General features: G+C 29.4%; 5 protein-coding genes and 1 non-coding gene across 12 annotated transcripts in view; 3 read left to right on the forward strand and 3 right to left on the reverse strand.

The window, feature by feature from the left end:
* Positions 1-1,966, forward strand: part of LOC132920220 (uncharacterized) — a 34,882-nt gene extending 32,916 nt beyond the window's left edge. For all 5 annotated transcript variants that reach the window (XM_060982440.1, XM_060982443.1, XM_060982439.1 and 2 more), the window contains 6 exons: positions 16-139; positions 254-468; positions 561-753; positions 841-1,053; positions 1,143-1,361; positions 1,442-1,966. In XM_060982440.1, the coding sequence (XP_060838423.1) occupies positions 16-139; positions 254-468; positions 561-753; positions 841-1,053; positions 1,143-1,361; positions 1,442-1,818 (1,341 nt within the window). In that variant the 3' untranslated portion in view covers positions 1,819-1,966. The remainder of the gene's footprint in view (positions 1-15; positions 140-253; positions 469-560; positions 754-840; positions 1,054-1,142; positions 1,362-1,441) is intronic.
* Positions 1,967-3,009: 1,043 nt separating this feature from the next.
* On the reverse strand, positions 3,010-7,354 carry LOC132920222 (RPII140-upstream gene protein). Of its 3 annotated transcripts, XR_009660710.1 has the most exons (8): positions 7,021-7,353; positions 6,776-6,941; positions 6,451-6,539; positions 5,035-5,168; positions 4,408-4,522; positions 4,210-4,340; positions 3,538-3,667; positions 3,010-3,339 (listed from the first exon to the last, which is right to left on the reverse strand). XR_009660710.1 is itself a non-coding variant. In XM_060982445.1 (7 exons), the coding sequence occupies exons 1-6, from the start codon at positions 7,170-7,172 to the stop codon at positions 4,232-4,234; spliced, it is 765 nt and encodes a 254-aa protein (XP_060838428.1). In that variant the 5' UTR covers positions 7,173-7,354; the 3' UTR covers positions 3,010-3,339; positions 4,210-4,231. The 3 variants fall into 3 exon arrangements, 2 of the variants coding, with proteins under 2 accessions (XP_060838428.1, XP_060838427.1); XM_060982445.1 differs by lacking the exon at positions 3,538-3,667 and having other exon boundaries at positions 7,021-7,354; XM_060982444.1 differs by lacking the exon at positions 3,010-3,339 and having other exon boundaries at positions 3,385-3,667.
* Positions 7,355-8,743: 1,389 nt separating this feature from the next.
* On the reverse strand, positions 8,744-11,730 carry LOC132921027 (pre-mRNA-splicing factor syf1 homolog). The gene is made up of 2 exons (XM_060983833.1): positions 11,530-11,730; positions 8,744-11,455 (listed from the first exon to the last, which is right to left on the reverse strand). The coding sequence occupies exon 2, from the start codon at positions 11,441-11,443 to the stop codon at positions 8,870-8,872; it is 2,574 nt and encodes an 857-aa protein (XP_060839816.1). The 5' UTR covers positions 11,444-11,455; positions 11,530-11,730; the 3' UTR covers positions 8,744-8,869.
* A 112-nt stretch (positions 11,731-11,842) lies between these two features.
* Positions 11,843-13,339, forward strand: LOC132922680 (large ribosomal subunit protein uL16m). Its single transcript, XM_060986324.1, has 6 exons — positions 11,843-12,001; positions 12,080-12,151; positions 12,235-12,395; positions 12,526-12,657; positions 12,721-12,831; positions 13,021-13,339. The coding sequence occupies exons 1-6, from the start codon at positions 11,956-11,958 to the stop codon at positions 13,234-13,236; spliced, it is 738 nt and encodes a 245-aa protein (XP_060842307.1). The 5' UTR covers positions 11,843-11,955; the 3' UTR covers positions 13,237-13,339.
* A 3,314-nt stretch (positions 13,340-16,653) lies between these two features.
* LOC132923549 (small nucleolar RNA U3) lies at positions 16,654-16,864 on the forward strand. Its single transcript, XR_009661204.1, has one exon. It is a non-coding gene; the product is annotated as a small nucleolar RNA U3 (small nucleolar RNA).
* A 4,206-nt stretch (positions 16,865-21,070) lies between these two features.
* On the reverse strand, positions 21,071-25,707 carry LOC132920435 (facilitated trehalose transporter Tret1-like). Its single transcript, XM_060982834.1, has 3 exons — positions 25,234-25,707; positions 24,843-24,957; positions 21,071-22,695 (listed from the first exon to the last, which is right to left on the reverse strand). Exons 1-3 carry the CDS (start codon positions 25,324-25,326, stop codon positions 21,515-21,517), a joined length of 1,389 nt encoding a protein of 462 aa, XP_060838817.1. The 5' UTR covers positions 25,327-25,707; the 3' UTR covers positions 21,071-21,514.
* Between the last annotated feature and the right edge of the window lie 392 nt (positions 25,708-26,099).

Genomic DNA, 26,099 nt, shown 5'->3' on the forward strand with positions numbered 1-26,099 from the left:
TTTTATATTGTTTAGGGTAAACGATATAGGTTTAGACTGATTAACGCTGGATTCCTAAATTGTCCAATTTCAATGAGTATCGATAATCATACGTTTACTATGATTGCAACAGATGGATATAATGTTCAGCCAGTAGTAGGTAAATAATAATATAGTTATACTTAAAAAATAACCAAAATAATAACGTTATTAGATTCCATATATATATTATAACAACGATAATAATATGACGGATATGTAAACATGTTTACAGTCGATTCATTTGTAAGTTATGCTGGTGAACGTTGGGATTTTGTAGTGGAAGCAACAGCTAATGTTGGCAATTATTGGATGCGATTTAGAGGATTAATGGACTGCGATGAAAGATTTACTAAGGCCTTTGAAGTATCAATTTTGCACTACGATGGAGCAAGTGACGAAGAACCAGAGGGCACACCAACATATGACAATACACTTCATTCCGGAATTGTAAATATAATGCACAATTACAAAATAATATCAATAATTTTTTGTTTTATGATTATATTTAATTAATGCATTTAAATACACAATAATTACAGCAATTGAATGCACTGAATAAAGGATCGGGACTAATGGACACAGCCACTGTATCAGAATTAGAAGACGCAACACCTCCAAAACACGATCTTCGTTTAGCAAAAAAACCAGATGTAACGTTATTTATGTCTTATGATTTTTATTCTTTAGATAATCCACATTTCCATAAACCTATGTTATATGGATTCAAACAAGGTAATAATAATTTTATTTTAAGAATTAATGGAATACGATTATGAAATCGGTTTAGTGAATAAATATTTTTATATTTATATGTTATAGTATCGCATAAGTCTGAACGTGTTTATACACCACAAATTAACAAAATGTCTTTCAAGCTTCCATCATTTCCATTATTATCTCAAAGAGAAATGATAGAACCTTGGATGAGTTGTGATCATATAAAGAAAGATTGTTCAAAAGAATTTTGTGAGTGTACAAATATTATAAGAGTTCCTCTGGGGTCAGTCGTTGAACTATTTCTCATTGATAAAGGTAAATAAAAATATTGGAAAAAATAGAACGTATACCTACCTATAGGTAAAAGTAATTGACTATACAAACATATCCTTATTAATTTTAAGGTGTAACATACAACGCAAATCATCCATTCCATTTGCATGGACATCCATTTAGGGTAGTTGCGATGGAAAGAGTAGGAAACCATACTACTGTAGAAGAGATAGAACAAATGGACAGAGATGGGCGTATCGAAAGAAATTTACGAACTGCGCCTCTTAAAGACACCGTAACTGTACCAGATGGTGGATTTACAATATTACGTTTTATAGCCGATAATCCTGGTAAGGCAGAAATTCAGCATGAACAATATTTTTAAAACTTCAAAAATATACAATAAGTACCTATTGATTTTATATAACAGGTTATTGGCTATTTCATTGTCATATCGAGTTCCATGTTGAAGTGGGCATGGCAACTGTGTTCAAAATCGGCGAAGACTGGGACATGCCACCATCACCTCCAGGTTTTCCGAAATGTGGAAACTATAACGGTAAAGGATTAGTGTCAATACTAAATCCCGAAGACATGGATTCGATGTACGTGAAAAAAAATGAATCCAGTCAGAGTGATGGTTTAGACGTAGATATCGAAAGTCGTACAAATATGATATCCACATTAGGCAAATGGTGGCCATTCGTCGGAGGCGCACATCCTTATGTAGCATCTGCTGCTAGTATCAACTCTTCGTATTTCTCAATTTTATTATGTATTATAATAAGCTTTTTAATTATTAAATAACGTGAAGTTATAATAAATAAAAAGCTTATTGTTTATTAAAATGTGTATTATAAAATTTATAGTTATAAGTAATTGTATATTTAAATTTACTGTGAATTGTGATATGTATATATTATATAGTTATAAATAAAATAAATGTTTACTTTGATCGTTGTGAGTCATTATGTCTTATTCAAATTGGTTGATGGGTTACCAATACTGATTACAAATTACAATGTGGGAAATTGGGAACGGCAGTCCCCATGAATGTTTTTACACCACACTACCTAAAACAGTTACCGAAAAAATTTTCTTATATCAGAATTGATATACACATATTGATTTTAAATGTATTATTATAATAAAAAAAAACATATTATAATTGAAGATTCTTGATTATTTATTTAATGATTACTTATTTACTTACATGTAGACCTATAGTTACTAGTAAGGACAGTAGGGCTAGGGATTTTATGCCCTAAAAAATCTTATAATATACATACATTTATGCCCTAAAGAAGCAATAAATATGCATTTAAAAAAAATTATAGTATTAAATGAAAACCTTTTATTTTAATACCTAGATGATATTTGCAAAATTGCCAAAATTATAAATTGTTTATTACCAATTATTTTTCATTTACGATTTATTTTCTTTGAATCACAAAAAAAATCTAAAATTACTATATAACAGACAAAACAATAATATTAAGATTTAAAAAATCTTATTATGTTGTAGGTATGGGTACCAGTTTTAATTGATCATAGACCATGGTACAATTGGTATATATAAAAAAATCTCAAAAATATACTTAAAAAAAAATATAAAACGTTTACCGTGATTCAACTAATGAAAAAACTCATTAATTATGTACACCTATAGAGTATAGAGTATAGTATAATATTAATTTAATTAATACTAATAATAATAATTAATATACATAATAACCATTCAAGTACTTGCGGTAATTTGGTATGGTATTACTATTTTCATTCAAATCTCAAAATAGTTGATAAAATATAATATAAATAATGGTACCTACTCATTTTTATTTTTATTTTTATTATATAATATGGAGGAGCGCAATTTCAATGAAAAAACTGAGGGTTCTAAAGCGCCTAAAGCTCCTCTATCTTTTTTTTATAATGTTATCTTGAGGTTATGGATACCTGATACCTATTACTATTAAAATCTAAATTAACATGAAACAATTTGCATTTTTAAATTGTTGATTATTGAAATGACATTCCAGTATAATGCTATGTTTTTAATGCACACACAATAATTAAAGATGTTTTAATATTATTCAGGAAAAACAATATAGATTTAGGTAGATTGATGAACCTGGGATTTTTAAATTTTTCAATATCAATTATCATTTATCATCATTCTGTAAATTTTAACCAGTCATATACTCTGTCCAGAAATCTATGGCCCGACAAAAATCAGTTTTTCTGTGCATTCTCACGCATCTCTATAGTGAAACTGGTCTCAATGGCAGGTTGTTGCATGGAGATGCGCAGAATTGGTGTGTTCTATTGCTGAACAAAATACAATAAGGAATAATTTAGTTACACATATAGATATACTAAAATAATAACACTATTTACTTCAATACAAATTACTAACAATCATAACAATATGTACAAGTTAACAGTTCATTAATTTAAAAGTAATGTATGTAAACATTGGGATTTTGTAATAGAAGTAAAAACTTATATTAGAAAATTATTGGATACAATTTAAAGGATTAGTAGACTGCAATAAAAGATTCTCCAAGATCTTTGAAACATCAATTTTTCACTATGACGAAGGCTGGTAATGAAGAACTATATGGAGTGCTCCCAACATATGACAATACACTTCATTCTAAAATTGTAATAAATTATAATGTACAATTAATAAATAGTATTAAAACTTTTTTATTTTAAGTTTTACACATGTGAAGTAGTATTGTTTGGATACCCCCTTCAATCAATCTGTCCAACCCTGTACAAATTATCTATATTATAGATATTTATACTTGTTATATAAATTAATACAGATTGTATATATTCTTGTTTGCTGTTAATAAAAAAAAAAGTTATACACAATGATTACAGTAATAGAATACACCGAAAAAAAGATCAAGATTAACCAATACTATCACTGTATCAAAATAAGAAAATGCAACATTTCAAAGAAACAAGATGCACATTGATATATAACATCCAACCCTTATATTTATATACCATGTTTTTGAGTGTTATTATATAAAGTGATAAGCTTTAAGGCTAAAAGTTTAATAAGTTTAAGTTATTATTTGATATTAATTAATAGTTAATACACACACATATATATATATATATATATATTATATTTTAACTAATAGCTTATTGCCATATATGAACATTAATAAAATAGGTGTTTACCATAAATTATAATAGCAATTCTTTATTCTGAAATTGTTTCTGACGGTTGTAATCTTTTTTCATGTGCTTGTAGCTCAGGTGTATTATCATATTTGAATATCCGAGATGTTTTTTGTTCTTTGATAAAATACCTGCAATAAACAAAAACATGGTTGACTATTTGTTTTTCAATTTATATTTAAATGTGATATAACATACAGGTCTCTTTCTATTTGACTTTGATTTTGCCATTCTTTTACTTCATCCATAGTTAAAGAAGAAAACCTTAATATTAATAATGTAAAGCCTCCAACAATGATACCTAAAACACCTCCTAAAATAAACATACAAAGATTAAAGAACAAGTTCGTTATATTTTTAAAACTAAGAAATTTAATTTTAAAAATAAATAAATTTAGCTTTTTAAAATAAAATAATATAGTAAGTTGGACAATTTTTCTCCGTGTTTTCTTATTTAAACTAAGTATAAACTTTGTTTTTTTTTTGTGTGTGTTTGTTTATATTATGTATTAATACTTAATAATGTTTTAATGGTAATAGATTTAAATTATTAACATATTTCTTTTTTCAATAATAGATTAAAAATAATAAATAGTACCTAGTTAGTTAATTGAAAAATGGATTTTTTCTAATTTTGAAATACTACATTAACAAGTGATATCATATTTTCACTGTTTAAAATATTAATAACATTATGAAATAGATAAGTAAAGGCTAGAAGTAAATGTTATACACAGTCCAGAGTGTTTATATCTAGGTATTTATATTTACATAGTTTATATTATGATTTATTAATTATGTTACATTATATTAAAAAATACTTACCCAATGTAGATCCAACAATAAAACCTTTCATACCAAAACTTATTCTTGAAATTCCACCTACTATAAGACCACCTAATGCATAACTAAATACAGTAACGTTTTGTGTATATGCATTAACAGCTGTTACTACAGTTCTGAAAAGAAAAATAATGAATTATACTTTAACTTTGCAAATACACCTTAATATAAGTTATTTTTCAATTATAATTATAATAAGTATTAACCCACCATTATTTTTTTTTGTTTTTTGTTCTAAAATGATATTCTAATAGCTATAATATCTAATATATTATTTTTCTACTATCATGATTATAACTTTTATATTTTGTTCATTCATAGACTACATAAACATAATAAATGTACTATACAATATGTAATACATTGCGTTGTAAAGTAATGATAAAAACAGTTTGTATTATGTTAGAGTAGCATTTTTTTTTTCTTAAAAAAATTAACTTTTGTTGATTGCTTCAATCAAACTTCTGCCATATATTTTCTGACTTTGATTTTCAATTTACTAAGTATAGACTTTCCTTTAAAATGTTTTCCAGTCAACGACAACTTAATTTTTAACAAAAATTTCAGAAATTAATTGAGATAATTTATGTTTAACAGTAAAGTTTATGAAATGAACAATAGTTACCAATGATTAGGTTAAGTAATTATTTCATTTAAGCTAGTTATTTTCTAACTACATATTATATAATATACATATATTCTAACTTTTCCAATTTATTCTTTGCACTTATACTAACAAAATCACTATCATCCACTTGCTGTTAATGTTTTTCCATTACAATCTACACACATTTCTGATTTAATGTAATTTGTTCAAATTCAAACACTGATTTATAATAACTAGAAATTTCTTTGGAATTTATCTTTCAATTTATAAAAGGTTCTATGTTAATTTATAATTTATGAAATATTTAAACAAAATTTATAATATATCAACTTATGACCAATATTTATAAGTTACCGAGGATAGCCCATACAGTATGATTGAATTTTGGCATTTTATGGGCATGGATAACAAAATTTGTTTAATATTGTATAGTACAATAATAATAATAACACCTAAAATAATATACTTCAATATAATAGTATTGAACTTAGACCAATAAAAATCTTATACTGTATGTATAAAAAAAATAGCATGGTTATTATTTTGTGTGCTTATAATAAATATTTACTAACTTACTGTCAATACATATATATTTAAGATATTAAATTTATTAACAATTATAATTTATTATAATTAGAAAATAGGTTATTATCACCTTTGCATTATTAATTCAATAAATATAAAAAAAATAGGTAGACACACATATTTTTGTACAGTATTATCAATAATTTTGCTTCTCTCAGATATAAATCCAAAACATAATATATATTACATAAACCATAAAAACTTACGAAAAACAACCGCAGAACAGTGCTACTCTGGTTCCCCATTTAAAAACGCCTCTTGCCATTGCCAATGTTACTTGAGATTGTAGTTTAGCCTAAAAGGTCATTCATGCATGTTTGATATCAAAATTTAGATCTAGATTATATTATATAACAGCAATTCCCAAACTAAAAGCACTAAACAAAGGAGGTGAGATGTCAATATTGATATTGTGTGTACACTATACACTAAGTCATTTGTTCAAAGGAGGAGCAATTTTTTATTTTTAGGAATACGTGAACCAAAAAAGTTTGAGAACCGTTGGTATAAAATATGAATTTAATCGCATACTTTGGCTTCAAACTGATTTTGAAACAGTGTTGATTGGTTTTTCTGAAAAAAATCTTCATAAGCTCGTTTACTGTAGGATAAACTACCATACACACCACCCATCAAACTGCTGTAACATATTGTTGAAAATATAGCTCTTACATCTGCAGATGGATTACCATCTTCGCTGAAAGCAAATACAAATTTAAATAACCCCAAATGGTTCAATTTAAGTTAATTTTAATTTATTAAACATTTAGACCTACTCTGTAGCAAATGCGTTCAAAACACCTTGCCAACCACCGACTTTTTTTACAACCAAGACTTCTGTTCCTTCTATATCGTGTTCATTTTTATTTAAAAAAAACGCCGGTAAAAAACACCTTGTGTGAGATAGTTTTAATCGTCTAAAAAACATAGTTTTAGCACATTTATACTACACAATTACTTTAAACAATAAAGTGTTGGATGGAAGATCTATTTAAAATTTAAATTTAAAAACTATAAATTACAAGCATGTATATAAACATTAATTTACAAATAGGCTTATTAATAATTTGATTTTTGCAAAAATAATAATAAAGCACACTTAATTCATGAGTAAGTTATCACATATTCACTTTTTATCATTATTCACTTGATAAGCTTATCATCATGAACCAATCTTAGTTTATCATCCATCGTATAGGGCACAGCAAGGTCTTAGAAGATATTATTTTCTATATTTCTATAGGATAGTGGTATGGGCCCTATATCATAGGGTGACATAATGACATCAAACATATTTATTTAATGAATCAAATTTCTTTTGACTAAATAATATGTTCTGAAACAAATATAAAATTTAGAATTTAATATGATTGGAAAAAAAAATTATAGAGCAAAAGATAGTGGTCCAAATTATTTCATTTGTTCTGTGCACAGACATCTACAATATCGTTTTTACGGACCACTATCTCTTGTTCTACAATTGTTTTGTTTATGTTAACACAAAATAAATTTATTCTTCTGTGATGTACTGATGTCTGATGTGCATAGTAACTGAATTACTGCATATTATATAAAAAAAAAAATAATATATTTTCATGAAGATATGAATTTCCAAAACCAATCATTAGAGCCTTGAAATGTTTATTTTGTCATGATTTGAACGCCAAGACGGCTAAATTGTGAACCCCGGTAATGCTCAAAATTAAATCGATAACCATTTGTTAAATTTTTTTAATTAATTTTTTATATTTAATTTATTTCCCCTAATAAATCACATTGACCGTCGTCGACAATAATCTTATGTATTTTCATGGCTCTTCTAAAGAAAAAATATATTCTTAGACCTCAGTAGATCTTTATTAAAAAAAAATGTTTGCCACCCACTCAATTGAGTACTTACTAAAATACTAAAGAGTACAATTCTATCTAGAATTTCATCAACACAAACAATTAGTGTACCTATTTTATACTTGTATTGGTTAATGTTAAGAAATTTCTTGCATATTATTGAGTCTTTATGAATATAACATAGTTTCTTATGTATACACTCAATTAAAACATTCTTAACGTTGAGCAATTGAAGTATCAAATATTTTAAAGTATAAGTCTAAATGACTTGAGAGACAAGAGTACACGACTAATAACTAGTAAATAACTTAACAAAAAAGTAGTACATTTATATTTATATCTTTATTATTTGTACTTCTACAATTTTATACTTTTCTTTCCCATACCTAGTATAACTATCTATTTTTAGTTTTCCTAATTACTTTATAACATTATATAATGTAAAATATAGGCCCAGTTCACTTTACTGTTTACTATGATGAGTGGAATCTACTTTTCATTGTTCAGCCAAGATATTTAAAAATTATGTACTGCTTGTATTTCCTGTAGTGTTTTAATATTTGATGCCCAATATCTCGTTTAATCTATATATTGATGGATCATTGATAATGAATAATGATTTTAATATAATTTCATGCTAAAAATAAATAATTTAATGTTTAAAAAATTTATTAAAAATTGTATGACATAAAATACATTTTATACTCTTAAAAATAATTATTAACTATTTACATATATAAAAAAAGGGGAAATAGACAATAGTATAATATATGATAGCTATTCAGTATTTTTTTCTGTAAATGCTCCTAAGTTACCAAATAATTCAGCAGGCACATCTTTTTTAGTAGGCATATCTTCGTCATCGTTTTCTTCATTTTCTTTGTCACCATCGACTTCATTTTCATCGTCACTGAATTCAATTTCATCTGGATTAGTAACTTTTTCATTCGGTAAACGGTCTTGTTCACTACCCAAAACAAATTTGATAGGTTCCAATGGTTTTTCTTTGTTTTCTAATGCTTTTTCTTCTAACAACTTCATTCCACTCTTTTCTGGTTCAACTGAAATAACAGACATCATTTGTGCTGACATCATGTTCACTTGAATATTGTACATTGCTTGTACACTTCGTTTAATTCTTAACATTTCACGGAGAGTATCTTCATTACCATGAGCAACTTCAAATGAGGTCCATGTCTGCCAAAATTCTTCAGTTACTCTTGGGTCACAAATTTGACTACAATGTGAGTATATGGCTCTAGCACGATCAATTTCACCTAATTTTGTTTCAAGTTCAGCAAATCTTAGATACATTGTACGAGCATTATTGTTTGTTAAAACTTCCAAGGCTTTCATATAAATTTCTCTAGTCTTTGGTATACCAGATATTTCTGCTGCTTTTTTAATGTAAATATTAAACATTTCAAACTTCTCTTCAGGTAGAACAGCTTCAGTGGCTCTTTCATAGACGGCCATTGCTCGTCGACCTAAACCATGTTTCTCTTCAAGCTTTGCGTATAATAAATAAATACACTTAGCAAATTGTGGTGGGCAACTTTCTAGACATTCCTCAAAAAGATCACGAGCACGTTCAAGTTTTGTACCACCATAACGATCCAAAAATTTTGTTAAATATGTATTCCATATATCAAAAACATTTGGCCACTTAAATAACGCTACTCCTTTTTCATAAGCTTTAAACATTTCTTCAAAATAGTTATTTTCTTCTAAAAATAATCCATAATTAATTATAGTTTGTGGAGTTGCAATTCTTAAATCTATTACTCGATCATAACAAGCCATTGTTGACTTAACTGTTCCAAAACTCTCTTCCATATCCAAATATAATGACCATAATTTTAATGATTTATGTAATCGTATTTGAACAGTTTCTGTATCATCGTGATAGGCTACTTTCCGAGAAGGTATTGAAGTTGCTTGTCGCATAAGTCTCATTGCTTCATTAAAGTTCTCATGTCTTAATTCCATTTCTACCCATTCACACCAAACACTGGCTAAATGCTCGACTTTAATGTATGACACTAAAACAGCTTTTTTAAATACTAAACGTGCTTCTTCAACTTGTTTGGCTTTTTCATAAAACTTAGCAAATTCAACCCAAAGTGTATGCAATCTACCAACAGCTTTTTGAGGATCAACTGTTTCCACAGCTTCAGTAAAAGTATTTATTACCTGAACATCATTTCCTTCATAGAGCTGTACACGTTTTAACCATTCTTTAACATTGTGGGGGTTTTGTCTTAACAGTACTGAGTTTAAAAGTAATAATCGTCTTTCAATCAGGTTTTCCAATCTTGCCATACGTAAGTCAATTTCACTATCATCTTTCTCAGTACTATTTTGATTAGCATGAACAACTTCCATTCGTTTTTGTAAGCTTAATTCTTCAAATTGTGCATAAGCATCATAAACTTGTGTAAAATCACGAACCGTTGTAACAGTTTGAATAGCCTCTTCATATATATCTCTTGCTCTTTCAAATAATCCGCTACGTATGTAATAATCAGCTAACGAATTCCACAAATGACCAAGCTGATCAGTGTAACGTCTTAAACCACTACGTATAATGGCATCAACATTTAATGATTTAATTTCTAAAGGATTTTTTGATATTAAATTGCATAGTTCATTCCAAAGTTGATGCTTAGATTTACCATGTTTGGATACAAAACTGTCATTATTTACAATTTCAGACAAGCGTACAGCAGCTTCATCAAGTCGTCCAGATGTGGTCAAGTATTCAATATAATCTTCTGAATCTTCTGGAAATAATTTTAAATATCTCCTATATATTTTAACAGCAACTTCTGGGTCATGACTTTCTTTTATGAATTTTAAATATAACGGCCATATTCGGACATGTTGAGTGATTGGTAAGGCTCTAAGGGCCCTGTCAAATAGACGACGAGCGACCGTGAGTTTAGGTTGTTTCAACATAAATGTGCAGAACTCAATCCAGATGCGAGGCATCTTGTTCATATATACCAATGCTCGCTCATAAACATTGTTCACTTCTTCATAGTCTGGATTGTCTGTTGTTTTTAAATACTTGCGACGTATTTTTAAGTAACAGTGCCACAATTTGTAACTGCCCGGTAGTTGTTTCAAGGCGCGTTCATACAGTACACAAACTTTTTTGTATGGCCCCAGTTTATAATTGTCTATGTACCGCATCCAACACTTGACAGAATTTGGATTTCTTAATATGTCTTGTTCAAATTCTACATCTCTCTTATTCAGCCAGTACGTCTGGAAGATCACAGCATCTGACATGTCATTACCTACATTTTCTCGTACCACATTGACGTTGCTCTCGAGTTCCATTTTCATTGGATCAATATTCTATAAACAAGCATTATACATTGTAATTATTAATTCATAAAATTCAACACAAAATTCACAGCACATTTACTTACCAGACGATCGACCGTTCACGGTGTCGCATTAACGTCAGCGTCTCGGCGGTGAGCGAAGAGAATTAGAGAACAACTTCAACAACTATAAACAGTATGAACTAATCAGTAATCGCACCAAAACGTTAAATTGTAAAAATTTTATTAAAATTCTGCAAGTAGTGCATGTAAATGTAGCATGTACACGATTGATAACGTTTTGTGTTCTGTTGCGTTTTTAACCGCATTGTTTTTATATCAGAAGTGAGGAACGTTTTGATAACGGTAATGCCCATTGGCGACTGCAGACCTTATCAGTAAAATTAAAAACTATATAATTTTTTTCGTTCAAGACTTCAAGAATCAAAAATTCAAGATAATTGTAATTTTGATTTTCAACTTCTAAGTTCTAAAAGTCTACGATTTTTTTATTATAGTCAACTCTAGAAAATGACGTTACATAAAATGTTAAGGTTTTCGACAAACCAATTGTCTTGTAAGTATGAAGAAATGTATTCAAAAATATAAAAATTAAATAATTTTAATGTTTACACATTTAATATCTGTGTTTTAGGTACTGCTTTGCTACCACAAGTCAACAATGTTCGAGGCATTAAAAACTTTAAACCTCCAATTTTATATGATCGTAAGAAATAAAGAAGATTTCTCAATAACTACAGAATTGTTGTGATGTATAATATGTTTACTGTATACTTACACTTGTTTCAGATATTCAGATGCCAGAAAGACCTAAACTCCATTACATCGATAGGGTACCAAATTATAGTAATTCTCAAATGAGGCCTCCTAAAATGCATAAAATGTTGGGTTTGATGAGAGGCCCTGAAACAGTTCACAACAAACTTATACATAAACAGTATGGTATACAGGTAAGTTTTTGAAATTTAATTTAATTTTTAATAGTAAACATTATAATTTGAACATAACTGCATTCAAGTATATTTTAGTTATGCAGTTACAAAATAATTATGCTTACATTTAATTTAATTATTTCTATAGGCAACCGGTGGTGGCCGAATGAGGTTTATACACTTTGAAGTTATCCGTATGGGTTTATTAAGAAAATTAGACTGGTCCAGAATGTTTGCTATTTGGAGAATTGATTCGCCATGGCAAGCTGTTACTAAAAAGGTTAATTATTCTTATAAGTTTAGAATACAAACAAATTAAGAACATATATGTTTAATGTTACAGGGCCAAGGACAAAGAATGGGTGGTGGCAAAGGTAGCATAGATCATTATGTAACTCCGATTAGATCAGGCAGAATTATTATTGAAATCGCAGGTCATTGTGAATACCTAGAGGTATGTTTGAGCTTTTTCAGTTTTTCAATTATGTGTACGGTTAGAGGGCGATAGTGTTGTTGACCAATAACCTGTTTTTAATATTTAATATTATTTTTATTTTTTAAAACCTACATTGTCTATAATTTTATTACATTATTTCTTTAATTGTCCAAATCAGTTATTAACTAACAACTTTATATATTATAGGTAAAAGATATTTTAAGTAAAATATCAGCTAAACTTCCATTTAAAGCCAAAGCTGTTAGTCAAGAAATTTTAGAGTGGGATTTAGCCAAAGAAAAGTGGCAAACTGAAAATAATCAGAATAAATATACAATGGAGTATTTAATTAAAAACAACATGGATGATTTACAGCGAAAAATTAAAAAAATTGATCATTTATATTTTGGAAAATATGTATAAGATACTGTTGTTAATAATAAGTCTAGATAGTTGAAACTTAAATATATAATTTTGATTTGTATAAATAAAATAATTTGTATTAAAATTGAATTATTACATATAATCCTTTATTTGTATGATTAAGTTATAACTTATGAAAATTGTAGACTATTGATGAGTGGATTTACTGGCACTGGCTAACTAATAACTATGATATGATTTCTTTAAATATCAAGAAATTTGCAATAAAAATAATGTATTTCAGTAGTAATGGTCAAGTCTGCTTGACTAATAATGATGAATTAGATAGTGAATTGTGTGTAGTATGAGTATGTTAAGTAATATCATTGATTATAAATAAGTATTTATAATCAATGGTAATATGTAAGACAGCAACATGATAGTATTTTTTGTGTAGTTATTTTTGTAATACATTGAAACCTGAAATCTCTAAGTACTGTAAATAAAAAAATTAACTTCAAAATATAATTTAAAAAAACACAATAAACCTAGAGACCTACTAAGAAAAAAAACACTAAAGTGCCATTTTATAGATACATTTCATAGTGTAATTTTTGTCTATGTATTATAATATACGTTTAGTATCGATATCTATATTAAAATTAAATATTATTTATTAAACTTATAAATAACAATCAATCATTATATATGATACTTATAAAAATTATTTATTAAAAAAAAAAAAAGGGACTAAGTGAGGTTTATTCATTACTCGAATAGGACTAATAAGAGGTTAAAAGACTGACGACCTTTATAATTAGGCAGTGATATTTTGTCCAGAACAGAGTAACAGACTGAACATTTTGGAAGATTGTTATTGATATCAATAAGTTATTTTATACATTAAATTATTACTTTTTAAAATACATTTTTATTTTGTGTTTGGCCATATAGAAATTAACAAACTACTAGTCTACATACATTTATAGTAGTAGTCATAACTCATAATCAATAAATTTAAATATTAAATATTAGTTTAATAGTTTGTTGTAATTTTTCATAGTTGTTCATATCTTGATAAATTATTAAAAATCAATCAAAATGAAAAGAATATCAATAAAAAATATGTATGTAATTATAAAAAACTACAGAACATCTGCTATAAGTAATAAGAGGAATTGTGAAGACATTGAACCAAAAGTCAAGTCCGAAAATGAAATAAAGAAAATTATTTATGATAAACGAGAAGAATATATACAACTAATGATGACTCAGTCACAAGAATGTATTGATTTGTGCAATGAAATCAATAAATTAGAAAAAAGACTTAGAGCATCGTATGGGTTTAGTGTAAACGAAGATTTAACTCGTTTTCCTACTATCACGTTTAAAGAAGAAAAAATCGATAATCAACTTGATTAGATCCAGTCGTGATGACAGAAAAGATTGAACAAACATTGGGATAGGTACCTATCTACTGTTATATGATCCGGTCGTTCAGATATTATAATTTGGGCAGGTCAGATGTCATATAGGTCGTGTATACTCGTGTCACCTGGCTAAAATCCGGTCCGGTGGATCACCCGTCACCCTATTTGGCAGATCACTCAGGCTATTTGTCGAATCTACAGGATCATATTGTCTATAGTTACCTTTACAAGTAAATAATTTTTCTTACTGTAGATGTTTTGTTGATAATTTAAGTACATGTATTATTTTTTTCAGAAAAATTTTTTACCCGCAATGCTTGTACAATCTTTTCAAAGGAATTCTGAAAATCTGAAGCATATGGATGTTCATGTTTAACAGATATGTTGACCATTTTTCTTTCTTGAATAAATCTATCATCACTATTTTTACATTTTATTTAATCTATTTGACTATCGAATTTTGGTTATTCAAGTCTATTAATAAGAAAACGAGTTAAGTCGTCGTTTAAGCCCCGGTTCTCTGTCCTCTGATATCACGAGGTACCTGTATTTTTTTTTTAATGCGTGGTCTACGATGCGCGATACGTGATCACATAAAAGTTGAAATACCGAAAAATTTCCTGCAGTCACTACTGGCCTACTAGTCACTAGAGCAACATTTCACGCATTTAAAGGACGAATATAAAATATATTACTATTATTACTCCATTCTTTATATTGGAATGAATAAATATTTATTTATAAAATAAAATATTTTTTAATTTTTATTTATAGTGATTTATATAACTCAACAGTGGGTACCTAAGTGGCTAAGTATCAATTTCATATCTTTTATTTCACAAGCATGTAAATCATTGAAAATGTAATACAATTTTAAATTAGTTTTCGGAAAACTGTGTATAGAACTGTAGACCACGTCAATTTGATTTTCGAATCGTTTAATGCTGTGCATCGTCATCGTGCATGACGAATTTACGAAAAACGTATTGAATGTAGGTAAGCAGAATCATCCTGATTAGTGATTTGTATAAAATAAGTAACAGAAACGTTAAGATGATTGCGTCAAAGACAACGTCTGGGAAGAAATAAAATTGTAATTAGGTATACCATTAGAGAAAAATTAGAGCGGTAGACAGCAGTACCTATTACAATAAACAGTATTTTAACAATTTGATATTATCCAGTGTTTCTATAATCTATATGTGTTAAAAATTTCTAAACAAGGTTTAGGATATACTATCATTACTATTTCAAATTCAATAACTTATCTGTAATTACCTTTCTAATAGGTGATACAAATGTTTCAGTTAAAAAATAGTTTGTTCAACATTAACATTTGAAATAATTTATTCTATTGAAAATAAATAATTTTGAATGGAAAATTGTAATGTTCCATACTTTCTTAGTTATTAGTTATTACGAACTATTTACACACTTTTGTTTTAGTGCGTGCTCAATGAATGGGATAATAATAATTTAAAAATGCGTACTTGAATCGTTCTTTTTAGCGTGTGGTCGCATATACTTATATTGTTATATAGTATCCTATATTTGGGAGTTTTAAAGATAATTTGTTTGTATCTAATTGAACGTCAATTTAGACGATATATTATGTACATGGATTAAAACGGCAAACGCACGATTTGAGATAAATTCAAACTTGGTGCAAGTGAAATGGTTCAAACGCTGGCATATAGGTTTTCGGTAACAGCAGCGAGATCTATCGGTGAGAATTCTCGTTAAAACTGTCGACAATTCGTTAGTGGAGCGCCAAACGGACGACGGTAGATGGCACTGACGCGGGACGTTCACTGAGACGCGACAATTGAACGCAGCACATTGACGTTTTCCGGAAGGACGAAACGTTTTTCCGGTACTGATATTACACCGGCAATGCATTGAACCGGAAAACGCGTGCAATCCATCGCTCTGGTCATTTGAATGCGGTACCGCGACACCGCTACCTCGTGTTTCGTAGTGACGAGCCTACCACTTTTTACCGGTCTCAGGACTGCACATATATGGGTTGATTTGCAGTTGAAAATTTAAGATCATACTTCACAGGATCATTTCTGTAGTATGCATCGTCCCCTCCAGGTGCAAATCTGGAGTCGTCATTGGCCACGATGATGAGACTTAGTCCATGTATCGGAGCGTGAGGCGGCTGGCGGGGTCTTAGCTTTATGAGTCTAGACCTCCCAGCAACGATGATCGCAACTAGCTCTCGAGCTAGGAGGTACGTGGACAGTCTGAGTGGTTCACTTTTATCAATTAATATTTTTCCCTTAATTAAATATCCCGTAACCGTCATGGTTATTTTTCAATAGTTTAATTAAACTAAAAAAAAATTTTTGCCATCGTTAAATGTATTACGATATTATTGAAATCTTAAATTAGAATTGATATTGCATAATTTAATGTTATTAGTAATTACGTAGTTCCTGTTTAATATAATATAAAATACTTCATATAATAATTATTATTTTTGACTTAGTTGATTCTTAGTCGTAATCTTAATTATAGAAAGGTACGTATATATTTACTAATACGTATAAATTATGTTGGTATTCCACGAAAAATTATTATTTACGAATTTGTTACAAACGTATTTGAAACGCATGTTGTTAATTTGCAACCGGTGATTTCAGGGTCTAATTAGATTAGGTCATTAAATGACTAATAAAACAATATGCCTTGGTTGATGAAATATTTTAATTTTATTAAATACAATTAACAATGAGGAATACCATGTTTGTATTGACATGTTATGCTAGGTACTTACAATGGATTGTTAGTTTTTTAGATTTGTTACTCTGGTTATTTAACGGAGAGTCAAAAAATTGATTCTTTTTACGTTTTCTTGGTTTTTTATTATCTTCTATCTCAGCGCTGATATTACAAAAAAGTGATATTTTTTCTTTGACTCAGCATAGGATTCTGATAAATAAATTATATACATACATTGTCTTGTGAATTTAAATTAAAATAATTAAATACATTTACATTCTATAGGTAATACAAATATTATATTATATTACTAATATTATAGACTATAGTATTATACTATTCTAATACATAGTTGTTGCAAATGTATTTGAAATCAATATTTAGAAAATAGAATTACAAACCACAAAATGTTCTAGGAATACAATCAAATTGTTCCCACGAATCAATTGGAAGTTTTTGAGAAGCTGTAAATCGGGTACTTCCAGGCCAAAGACAAATACATTTTTCAATACATGATCTGCCTTGATCCAATCCTACATGGAATACTTTCGTACATTCGTATATAAGTCATCATTCAAAAATTAAATTATAACAAATTGTTTTTGATTTAAATTATCAACCATATAACTATAAAATTAGCTGATAAATATGAATCCTATATAGGTAACCGCGAATCAAAAATAACTCCCATAATAATACTCTTAGACTAGTTCTATTACGTAAGGTACGTGTGGTACCTACGTCAAAGTATCAACGTCATTCTCGCAGTTTCGCGCATCTGTTGGGATTTGGGAATCATTCGAGTAAAACAAGTTCGATACAAGTGCGAAGTGCATTGTATAACAATAATATAAATTATAACCAATAATATTTGATATTTTATAAATAATTGAAATTTGAAACATACATAGAAAAAAAGGACCTAAATGACCTAGTTCTCTAATCTAGTTTTTACAACAATGCTAAAATAAAATAAAAGTATTTTTTTGGAGAATCGTGGCTATACTTTTTATTGGTGACTCGATTCTAATTTTCATTTATCGTACTTACATATTTTTTGTTGTTTTTTTTTTCAATTCTTTATTCTCAATTCTCTATTTAAAGACCTTAATTAATATATCTTTATTTATTTAGAATTATGTATTACTTTGATTTGATTAATACTTTGAATCGTTAATATAAGGATTATTTATATAAATATTTTGTCTCCTACATATATTTCCTGAAGCAATATGGTAGGTACCTAATTAATAGGCTAATAAAATACAAAAAAAATATGTACAATTTCAGAATTACTTTTCCATTGCATTCCCTGGCAAAATGTATTTTCTACTATAAATAGAAGACGTAATAATGACGATTATCACTTTATCAGTATTCAGTTACCTTGAATTCATTGCAGTGTTCATCAATTGCGTCGATTTTTCTAGACTATACCTGAAATATATACATCTATTACGCCAGAAAAATATTTTTTTTTTTTTTTTTTTTTTCTTTATTAATATATATACAATCTGTACACAAGGCACAATAAGAATATAGGCTATAATATTACAGGAGGAAAATCTTGAGTGAAGAAGCCACCCACTGATGACACTTCGTCAACCAGAAAAATATAATAAAAATATTCATTAGAATATTATTAGATATTTTGTAATAATTTAATTAATAAAATATACCGAAAAATACAAATAATAAAATGCAAAATATATCTTGTTATAAATAGGATAAATTGTTATTTATATACGTAATAAATAGGGAACGGATTTGAATGCAAATTTTTGAATGTCCGAAAACATTGCTTTCTACGCCCAAAGTTTATTTCATACATCAAGGAATTAAAAAATGTAATTTTTATTTTGCATTTTAAGTGCATTTTAGATGTTTTTAAGTCATTTTTATATAGTAATGGATAAAATTCTAAAAAATGTATGAACATTTATTCTAAACATACAAAAATAAAAATTTATTATGTTTTTACCATCAGATAAAGCCAAACGAAATTATTGTTGACATGTGTAGACACACGTATATACATGCATACAACTTACAATATATTATTACACGCAATTAGGTAAAGATAAGCTAGATAAGCTATTTATCTAAAAGTTCAAAATTGTGTTTTTATTGAATTTATAAATACAATTTTAAAGTTTTTTAGGGCATTATTTTGGTATTAAAGCATTTTTTTAAGGCATTAAGTCGTATTTTTTTAGGACATTTTTCTTATTTTTTATGGCATTAAAGTTCGTTCACTAGTTATAAACCTACGATAGTACGATGTCTACGATGCACTAGCGTAATTGACATATATACCCGAACGTACCCATATGTTTTTATTATTTTTATCTGATATAAATTCTTTTACTGAAAAAGTGAAAACAGGACATTTTCAAACCGTTTTGATATATATATTTTTTTTAAAAGGTTGCTAACATTATTCATGCAATTTTTATATTATGTACATCGAATGCATGTAGTTTAAGTGTTATAAATTCATTTGTTTTAACGAATTAAACAAATTGGTAATTGCCAATTGGAAATAGTTTTTGTCAGTTATATATTTATTATTTATATACATCCATAAATTTACCTATTATAAAATATACATGATTTCCGCATATATTATATTTTAATCGTATGCATTGGCAATCGGCCATTTTATATATTTTATGGCAGGCCAATGACAATAATAAGCTGTCAAAAAAATAAATATGTATTTGTCTAATTACACCCTAATGACTAATATAATATAATAAATATACTATATTATATCATTAATTTAAGTGTCTGCACTCTGCATGTGTCTATTATTGTAATACTTACAAAACGTTAGACAGTGATGGATTTGTAAAAACAGTACAGTAACTTCGAAATAAGTATTAAAGTATCTATACTAATGAATTCAATTTTAAAAGAATCATTTTATATTTTAGGTAATTTTCGTAGGTTCTTATATATTTTAAATTATGATTCATTAGTTAATTTTTGAGGTTTATATGCAGCAGTTAATGCGCATTGAGTTAGTCCAAGAGTGCATATAAACGCATTTTTAATTCGCATTAAACTGATGCGATTTTATTATTTAATTCGATTCGTCGAATCAAATTAACTCTTACTCCGGGATTAAGAAATGCATGTAAACGTTTTAATGCGAATTAATATTTTTGCAGAATTTTTAAATATCAAATTATAAAATAATATAATTATTTTGGTCATAGAATCCAAAGTATAAAGCATGGACTAAAAAGCATTCGCAATTTTGCATTAACTTTAAATTGCACTCGACATCTAATCTTGATATTTTTGGTGCATATAAATCCGCTTCCTAATGCGCATTAACTCAATGCATATTAATTATTAACTACTGCATATAAACGTGGTATTAAATTATTTTAAAATAAATATTAATTAGTGAGTCATTTTTGGCAGTTTGAAATTGCCAAATCCACCTGAATTGTATAAATGTATATAAAACACTGTATCTTAATTTAGATGAATAATAATAAAATACACTACAAATACTTTACTCGTATCGATTGACCAACACCAATGCATAATAATGTAAACTTTTCGCAATGTATTTTTAATATATTATAACATTATTTTTGCATTGGCTAATCATTGCACTAAAGGATCTTAATCGTCATCACATAAGAAAAATAATGCACAGCGCCATATAGCCACGGTATTATAATATAATAATATGTTATTATGTTTTTCATATAAAAATTCCGTTTGGCTATAATATAATATAATATATATTTATAAAGTCATACACGTAATAAATAGTAATAAAATATAATGTACAATATATAAAATCGTTCTTTTGAATAAAATATAAGTACAGTAGTAGTACAATACGTAAAAAAAATGAGGAGGAAGTGAAGGCGCATATAAGCACATTTTATATAATATAAAATAAATTTTTAGAGAGTCAGTGACACTTCCATAATAATAATTACTGTATATAATAAATTCTAATAAAATCCTAAACATTATCTATGCGTGTGTGTGTGTGTGTGAGTGTTAACTGCTCTATAAAATAATATTGTTCTCTCATGTCGTACTTAAATCTCGTGTTCGAGAGTACGGAAAAATGTAATAGCATAAAATATTATTTAAACGGCGTATATAATATACGGATCATAGCAGTATATATATATGTATATAGTATATAGTTAAACAGCCGGTCCGACCGATGATCGTTTGGTTGCTGCGGTGTTTCGCTGCTGTTTGGAGGACTCCGGTTCGGAAAACATCAGGACGCCGTAAACGATGTTCAGTGCAGACGCGACCGCGAAAACTGCGAACACCCACCAGCCGACGGCGGCGTGCACGTATGGATAGCACTTGATGACGGCGAAGGCGACGGTGTACGCGAACGCTAAGGCCACGTGCTCGCCGACGGCATAGCGCACGACGGGCGAGTGGGGCACTATGCCGACGCTGCTGGACATGGAGAACACGATCAGGCCCAACAACGGGATGAAGCTCAACAGCTGCGAACCAAGCCGGTTGAGGAACAGACGGCGGGCGAGGTTGTAGATGGCGATGACGACGCCGGCCGTCAGCGTGCCGGCGGCCGCGAGCGTGGCCGACGATTCCCGGTGGTTCATGGCGGTGGACACGAGGGCGCCGGCCACTAGGAACGCGGCCAACACTGCGGCTACAAAGTGGCTGTTGAGCACGCGCACGCCCGAGTCGTCCACCATTGCCGTGGCGTACGACACCAACACCAACGGGCCGGACATTTGCTGGAGGGCCAGGTGCAGGCCCAGCGCCAGTAGCGGCCGGTAGACGTCCGGATGGTGGAGGCGCCGGTAGATGGCATCGGCCGCCGCGGATCTGTCTCCGGTCGAGGGTTCCACGCCGTCTTCCACCGATCGGGGGTCCGCCGGCCGCTGGACCCTTAACTTGAGTCTGGAGTATTCGGCGTCGCCGGTGCGGCCACGGGACTCCAGCCAGGCCGGACTCTCGGGCACAAACGTCCGGACGACAATGAACGACACGATGGTGGCCACCGTGAACACGACAGCCGTCTGCGCGTAGCTGAGCAGCGACCCGCTCAGGTACACGCACAACACGCCGATGGCGGTGTAGACGACCGGCCGGGCAGCGGGCCGCGATGGGAAACACTCGGAGCTGTGCGCGGTGGCCGCCACCGACACGACGCCCACAAACACGCCGGTGAGAGTGCGGCCCACCAGCAGGTTAGAGGTGGTCCAACTGCTGAACGTCAACATCCAACCTATGGCGCAGACCACGTGACTGAGCAGCACCGATCCTCGGGGCCCGAACGCGTTCATCAAGCTGTGCGAGATCAGGCATCCCACTGCCGCGCCCAAAGCGGCCAGACTAGCTGCGAACACGATCAATGTATACCGTTTATTAGAAAAAATACAAATAAACAGTTATACGATACATAATAATATAATAATATATTTTATGGGATTGAAGCTAAAGCTCATAAATATTGGTTTATTATTTTTACTGCAGCCTCAGAGCCAAAATAACAATATGTTATCATCACATTTTATTCACAAAACAAAGTACAATAATATCTTTAGATCAAAAATTCATTGCTGAACAATCGTAATTTTTCGCTATTTGAATAAATAAAGTAAATAGTTATAATTTGAAAAATGTATATTAATTTAACTTCCAGAAATATTAGTTTTTTCTTCGTTCTTTGCAAGTAAATGATATGGTACCGTAGCATTTTATAGTATAACTAGTATAAGATACAGTGTTACAACTTACAATTACTTTAAGCTATGTAAAGAATATATTTGCCGTGTACCGTGTACCGATTTCACATTTTATGCAATGTACAACAGGTATATAATTATTAGCAATATATATGCATACGAAATTAATGTTGATTGCCGATTCATGTAAACTAGTAAGCACCAAAAAGTAATAATTCAAAATACCAACATAGTAAATAAAGTTTCGTTACGGTGAATGGTAATAACGTAATACATACTGAATAAATTATTTTCTGTCATTCATGAAGTAATGAATAACGAAAAACTCGATAAAAAGTAGTATCTATTATTTGATTAATTTCCTCAAACAACGTTTTATTGATGAAAAAACTCGTATGAGATTTTGTGGTATTTTAAAATAAAATAAAAATTTGTCAACGACAATAATTATAATTTAAACGTTAATAATGGTAATAAATTATTAATTAATTTCTAATTAATAATAATGGTTGACATAGACATTCAGTTTATTGCAGATTTTTTTAAAAGATAATAATAATATCGGGAAATAAATTAATGAATTGTAAATAATTAAGTATATATTTTAAAGCAGTTTTTTCGTAGAATAAAATATATTTTTATGAATTTTTTCTCAGCTATATTTCTTAGAATCTTAGATGGTACTATAATATATTGATATGCTATACCTATATGTTTTTTATATTTATTACCTACTAGTAATTTATTGTCTGCACAGTCTACACTACATTTTTGCAAATTGTAGGTGTATGGTGTATACTGTATATTTTTATATACTACATTGAAATTTTATATTATAGACGTATAACTACATTTTAATTAAAAGTGTTTCCATAACACATAAATAATAACTAATTATCAATAATATTGTAACGACTAGCGATCAATAAAATATGACAACAATATTATTGTCGTGATGTAATATATTGTTATGCAATCAGATGATAGAGTGAGGGGGATATTAATGTTTCATACGCAGGAGTTACGGCCATCAGTGCATCACATAATTAGTTTTTAATTTTGTTAACTTGTATAGACTCAGGTTATATTTTTTATGGCTCGTAAAAATGATCAAAAAATCAATATTTTGAAAATCATCTGCAAATATACTGTACTGCCTGTAATATCTATAATCTATAGTCCTATAAATAATCTAAATTGGCTAATAAATTTAATTTAATATTTTTTAATTATTTACACTTTTTAAGAGGTATAAAAGTTACAGACGTTACAGTGTTTTCGGTAACATTTATTATTTAAAAAATATTTCCTACAGTATTATGGATAGTAATTCTATACGCTATATTTTACTATAATACCTATAATTAAATTAAAGCGGAATATCACAAAATGACGACCCACGCATTACGTAATACAGATGTACTTCAACACGTATAACTCACAAACCAAGTTTGAATAAATTCCTATACATATATTATATATATATGTGTTTTTATATTTCTAGTATTTCTACGAAGGATAACTAGTACCAGTTAATAAATAAAAATAAACAAATAAAAGCGTGGAAAAATAATGATGTATAGGTAAGTCAATGATATTGATGCATATTCTTATAATAAATTTACATACCGATCGGCTGTTTGTAAATAAAATCGATGTTATAATAAACAATAACTCCGATTGAGTCATGAGCATCCCACTCATTATTATAGATAATATTACACTATATTATTACATAAATTTTAATTTTTAATAATAAACTAATGTATATTATAAATTATAATTTAGTAAAACTTACCAAACCAAGTTGAATTTCTATACGACAGAGGCAAATTCCACATCGACACGCCAGTAAATCCCAAAATGGCCCCGGAAATCACGCACGGAAGCAGCGATATTACGGCTATAAATCCCTGTAAATAAAAAACAAAATCATCGCATGTCCGTTGTCATATTATATAAATATATAATCTAGAAAGGCTTAATACATATCAAATCTCTCTAATATTAGGCACATATATAAATATATATTTATTAGATAATATTTATTTTTATCGTTAAATATTTAATATATGATATTATAGAAAACAAAATACACGTGAATCGCGAACACGGAGGGTGATGGTAACAAGAGTTCGTAGGTACCTATATTGGCTATTATGAAAATATTAAGTAGGCATGTATATTACCTGCGTCACTGAAGAATTATTCAACGGTTTTTGGACGTTTATTACGACGGGCGGTTCGGGTGGCGTACTCGGGCCCGCCGCGTTCTCGTCCATCGTGAAAAAAATAAAAAAATTAACAGCGGGTAGTTAATAAAGTTAATATAATTTAGGGTCTTATGATCGTATATATATTATATAAAATAAAAGCTCGTCGGCATCACTGTATACGGCACGGGTTTTACGCATATATTACACTCGTATGGTATAGGTATTAAGAGCTGCAGTGTTATTGTATGTTATTACGACGGATGACAACGATTCCGATGAACAGGTATAATATTTATTTATACAAACGTAACGCGTTCCAACGATATTAACGGCGCACGGAAGTTCGAACGCTACTACAGTAAGTTGTGTACTGTACTGCGACGATTGCTACGGTTCTCTCCAGAAATCCTACGTCATTTGGACGGCTTCAAACCGGTGTCCGATGACTGTACACATTATTATCATCATATTATATTATATAGGGTGCACTCGATACGCAACGACGTCGGGAACTTAAATATATATATATATATATACCTACATGTATAGGTATACTGAATTATAATACATTATTAATATGTTTCCGCCGCCACTCGTTCCGCGCCCGAACTACAGCTAGAGATCCAAATCGACGCCTAATCATCTTAGTATTTTATGTAATCGAAACGGAATATGGAACGTATATTATCATATTAATTAATATTAATATATTATATACTCGCCGCAGGAGGATTATATTAAAAATTTAAAACCAATCATTTTCTCTCATATTTTTATTAATATATATATATATTATATGACGAGTATAATAATATACATTATTAATATATTATGATGCG

This window comes from Rhopalosiphum padi, chromosome 2, assembly GCF_020882245.1.
Source record: "Rhopalosiphum padi isolate XX-2018 chromosome 2, ASM2088224v1, whole genome shotgun sequence".
Lineage (NCBI taxonomy): Eukaryota > Metazoa > Arthropoda > Insecta > Hemiptera > Aphididae > Rhopalosiphum > Rhopalosiphum padi.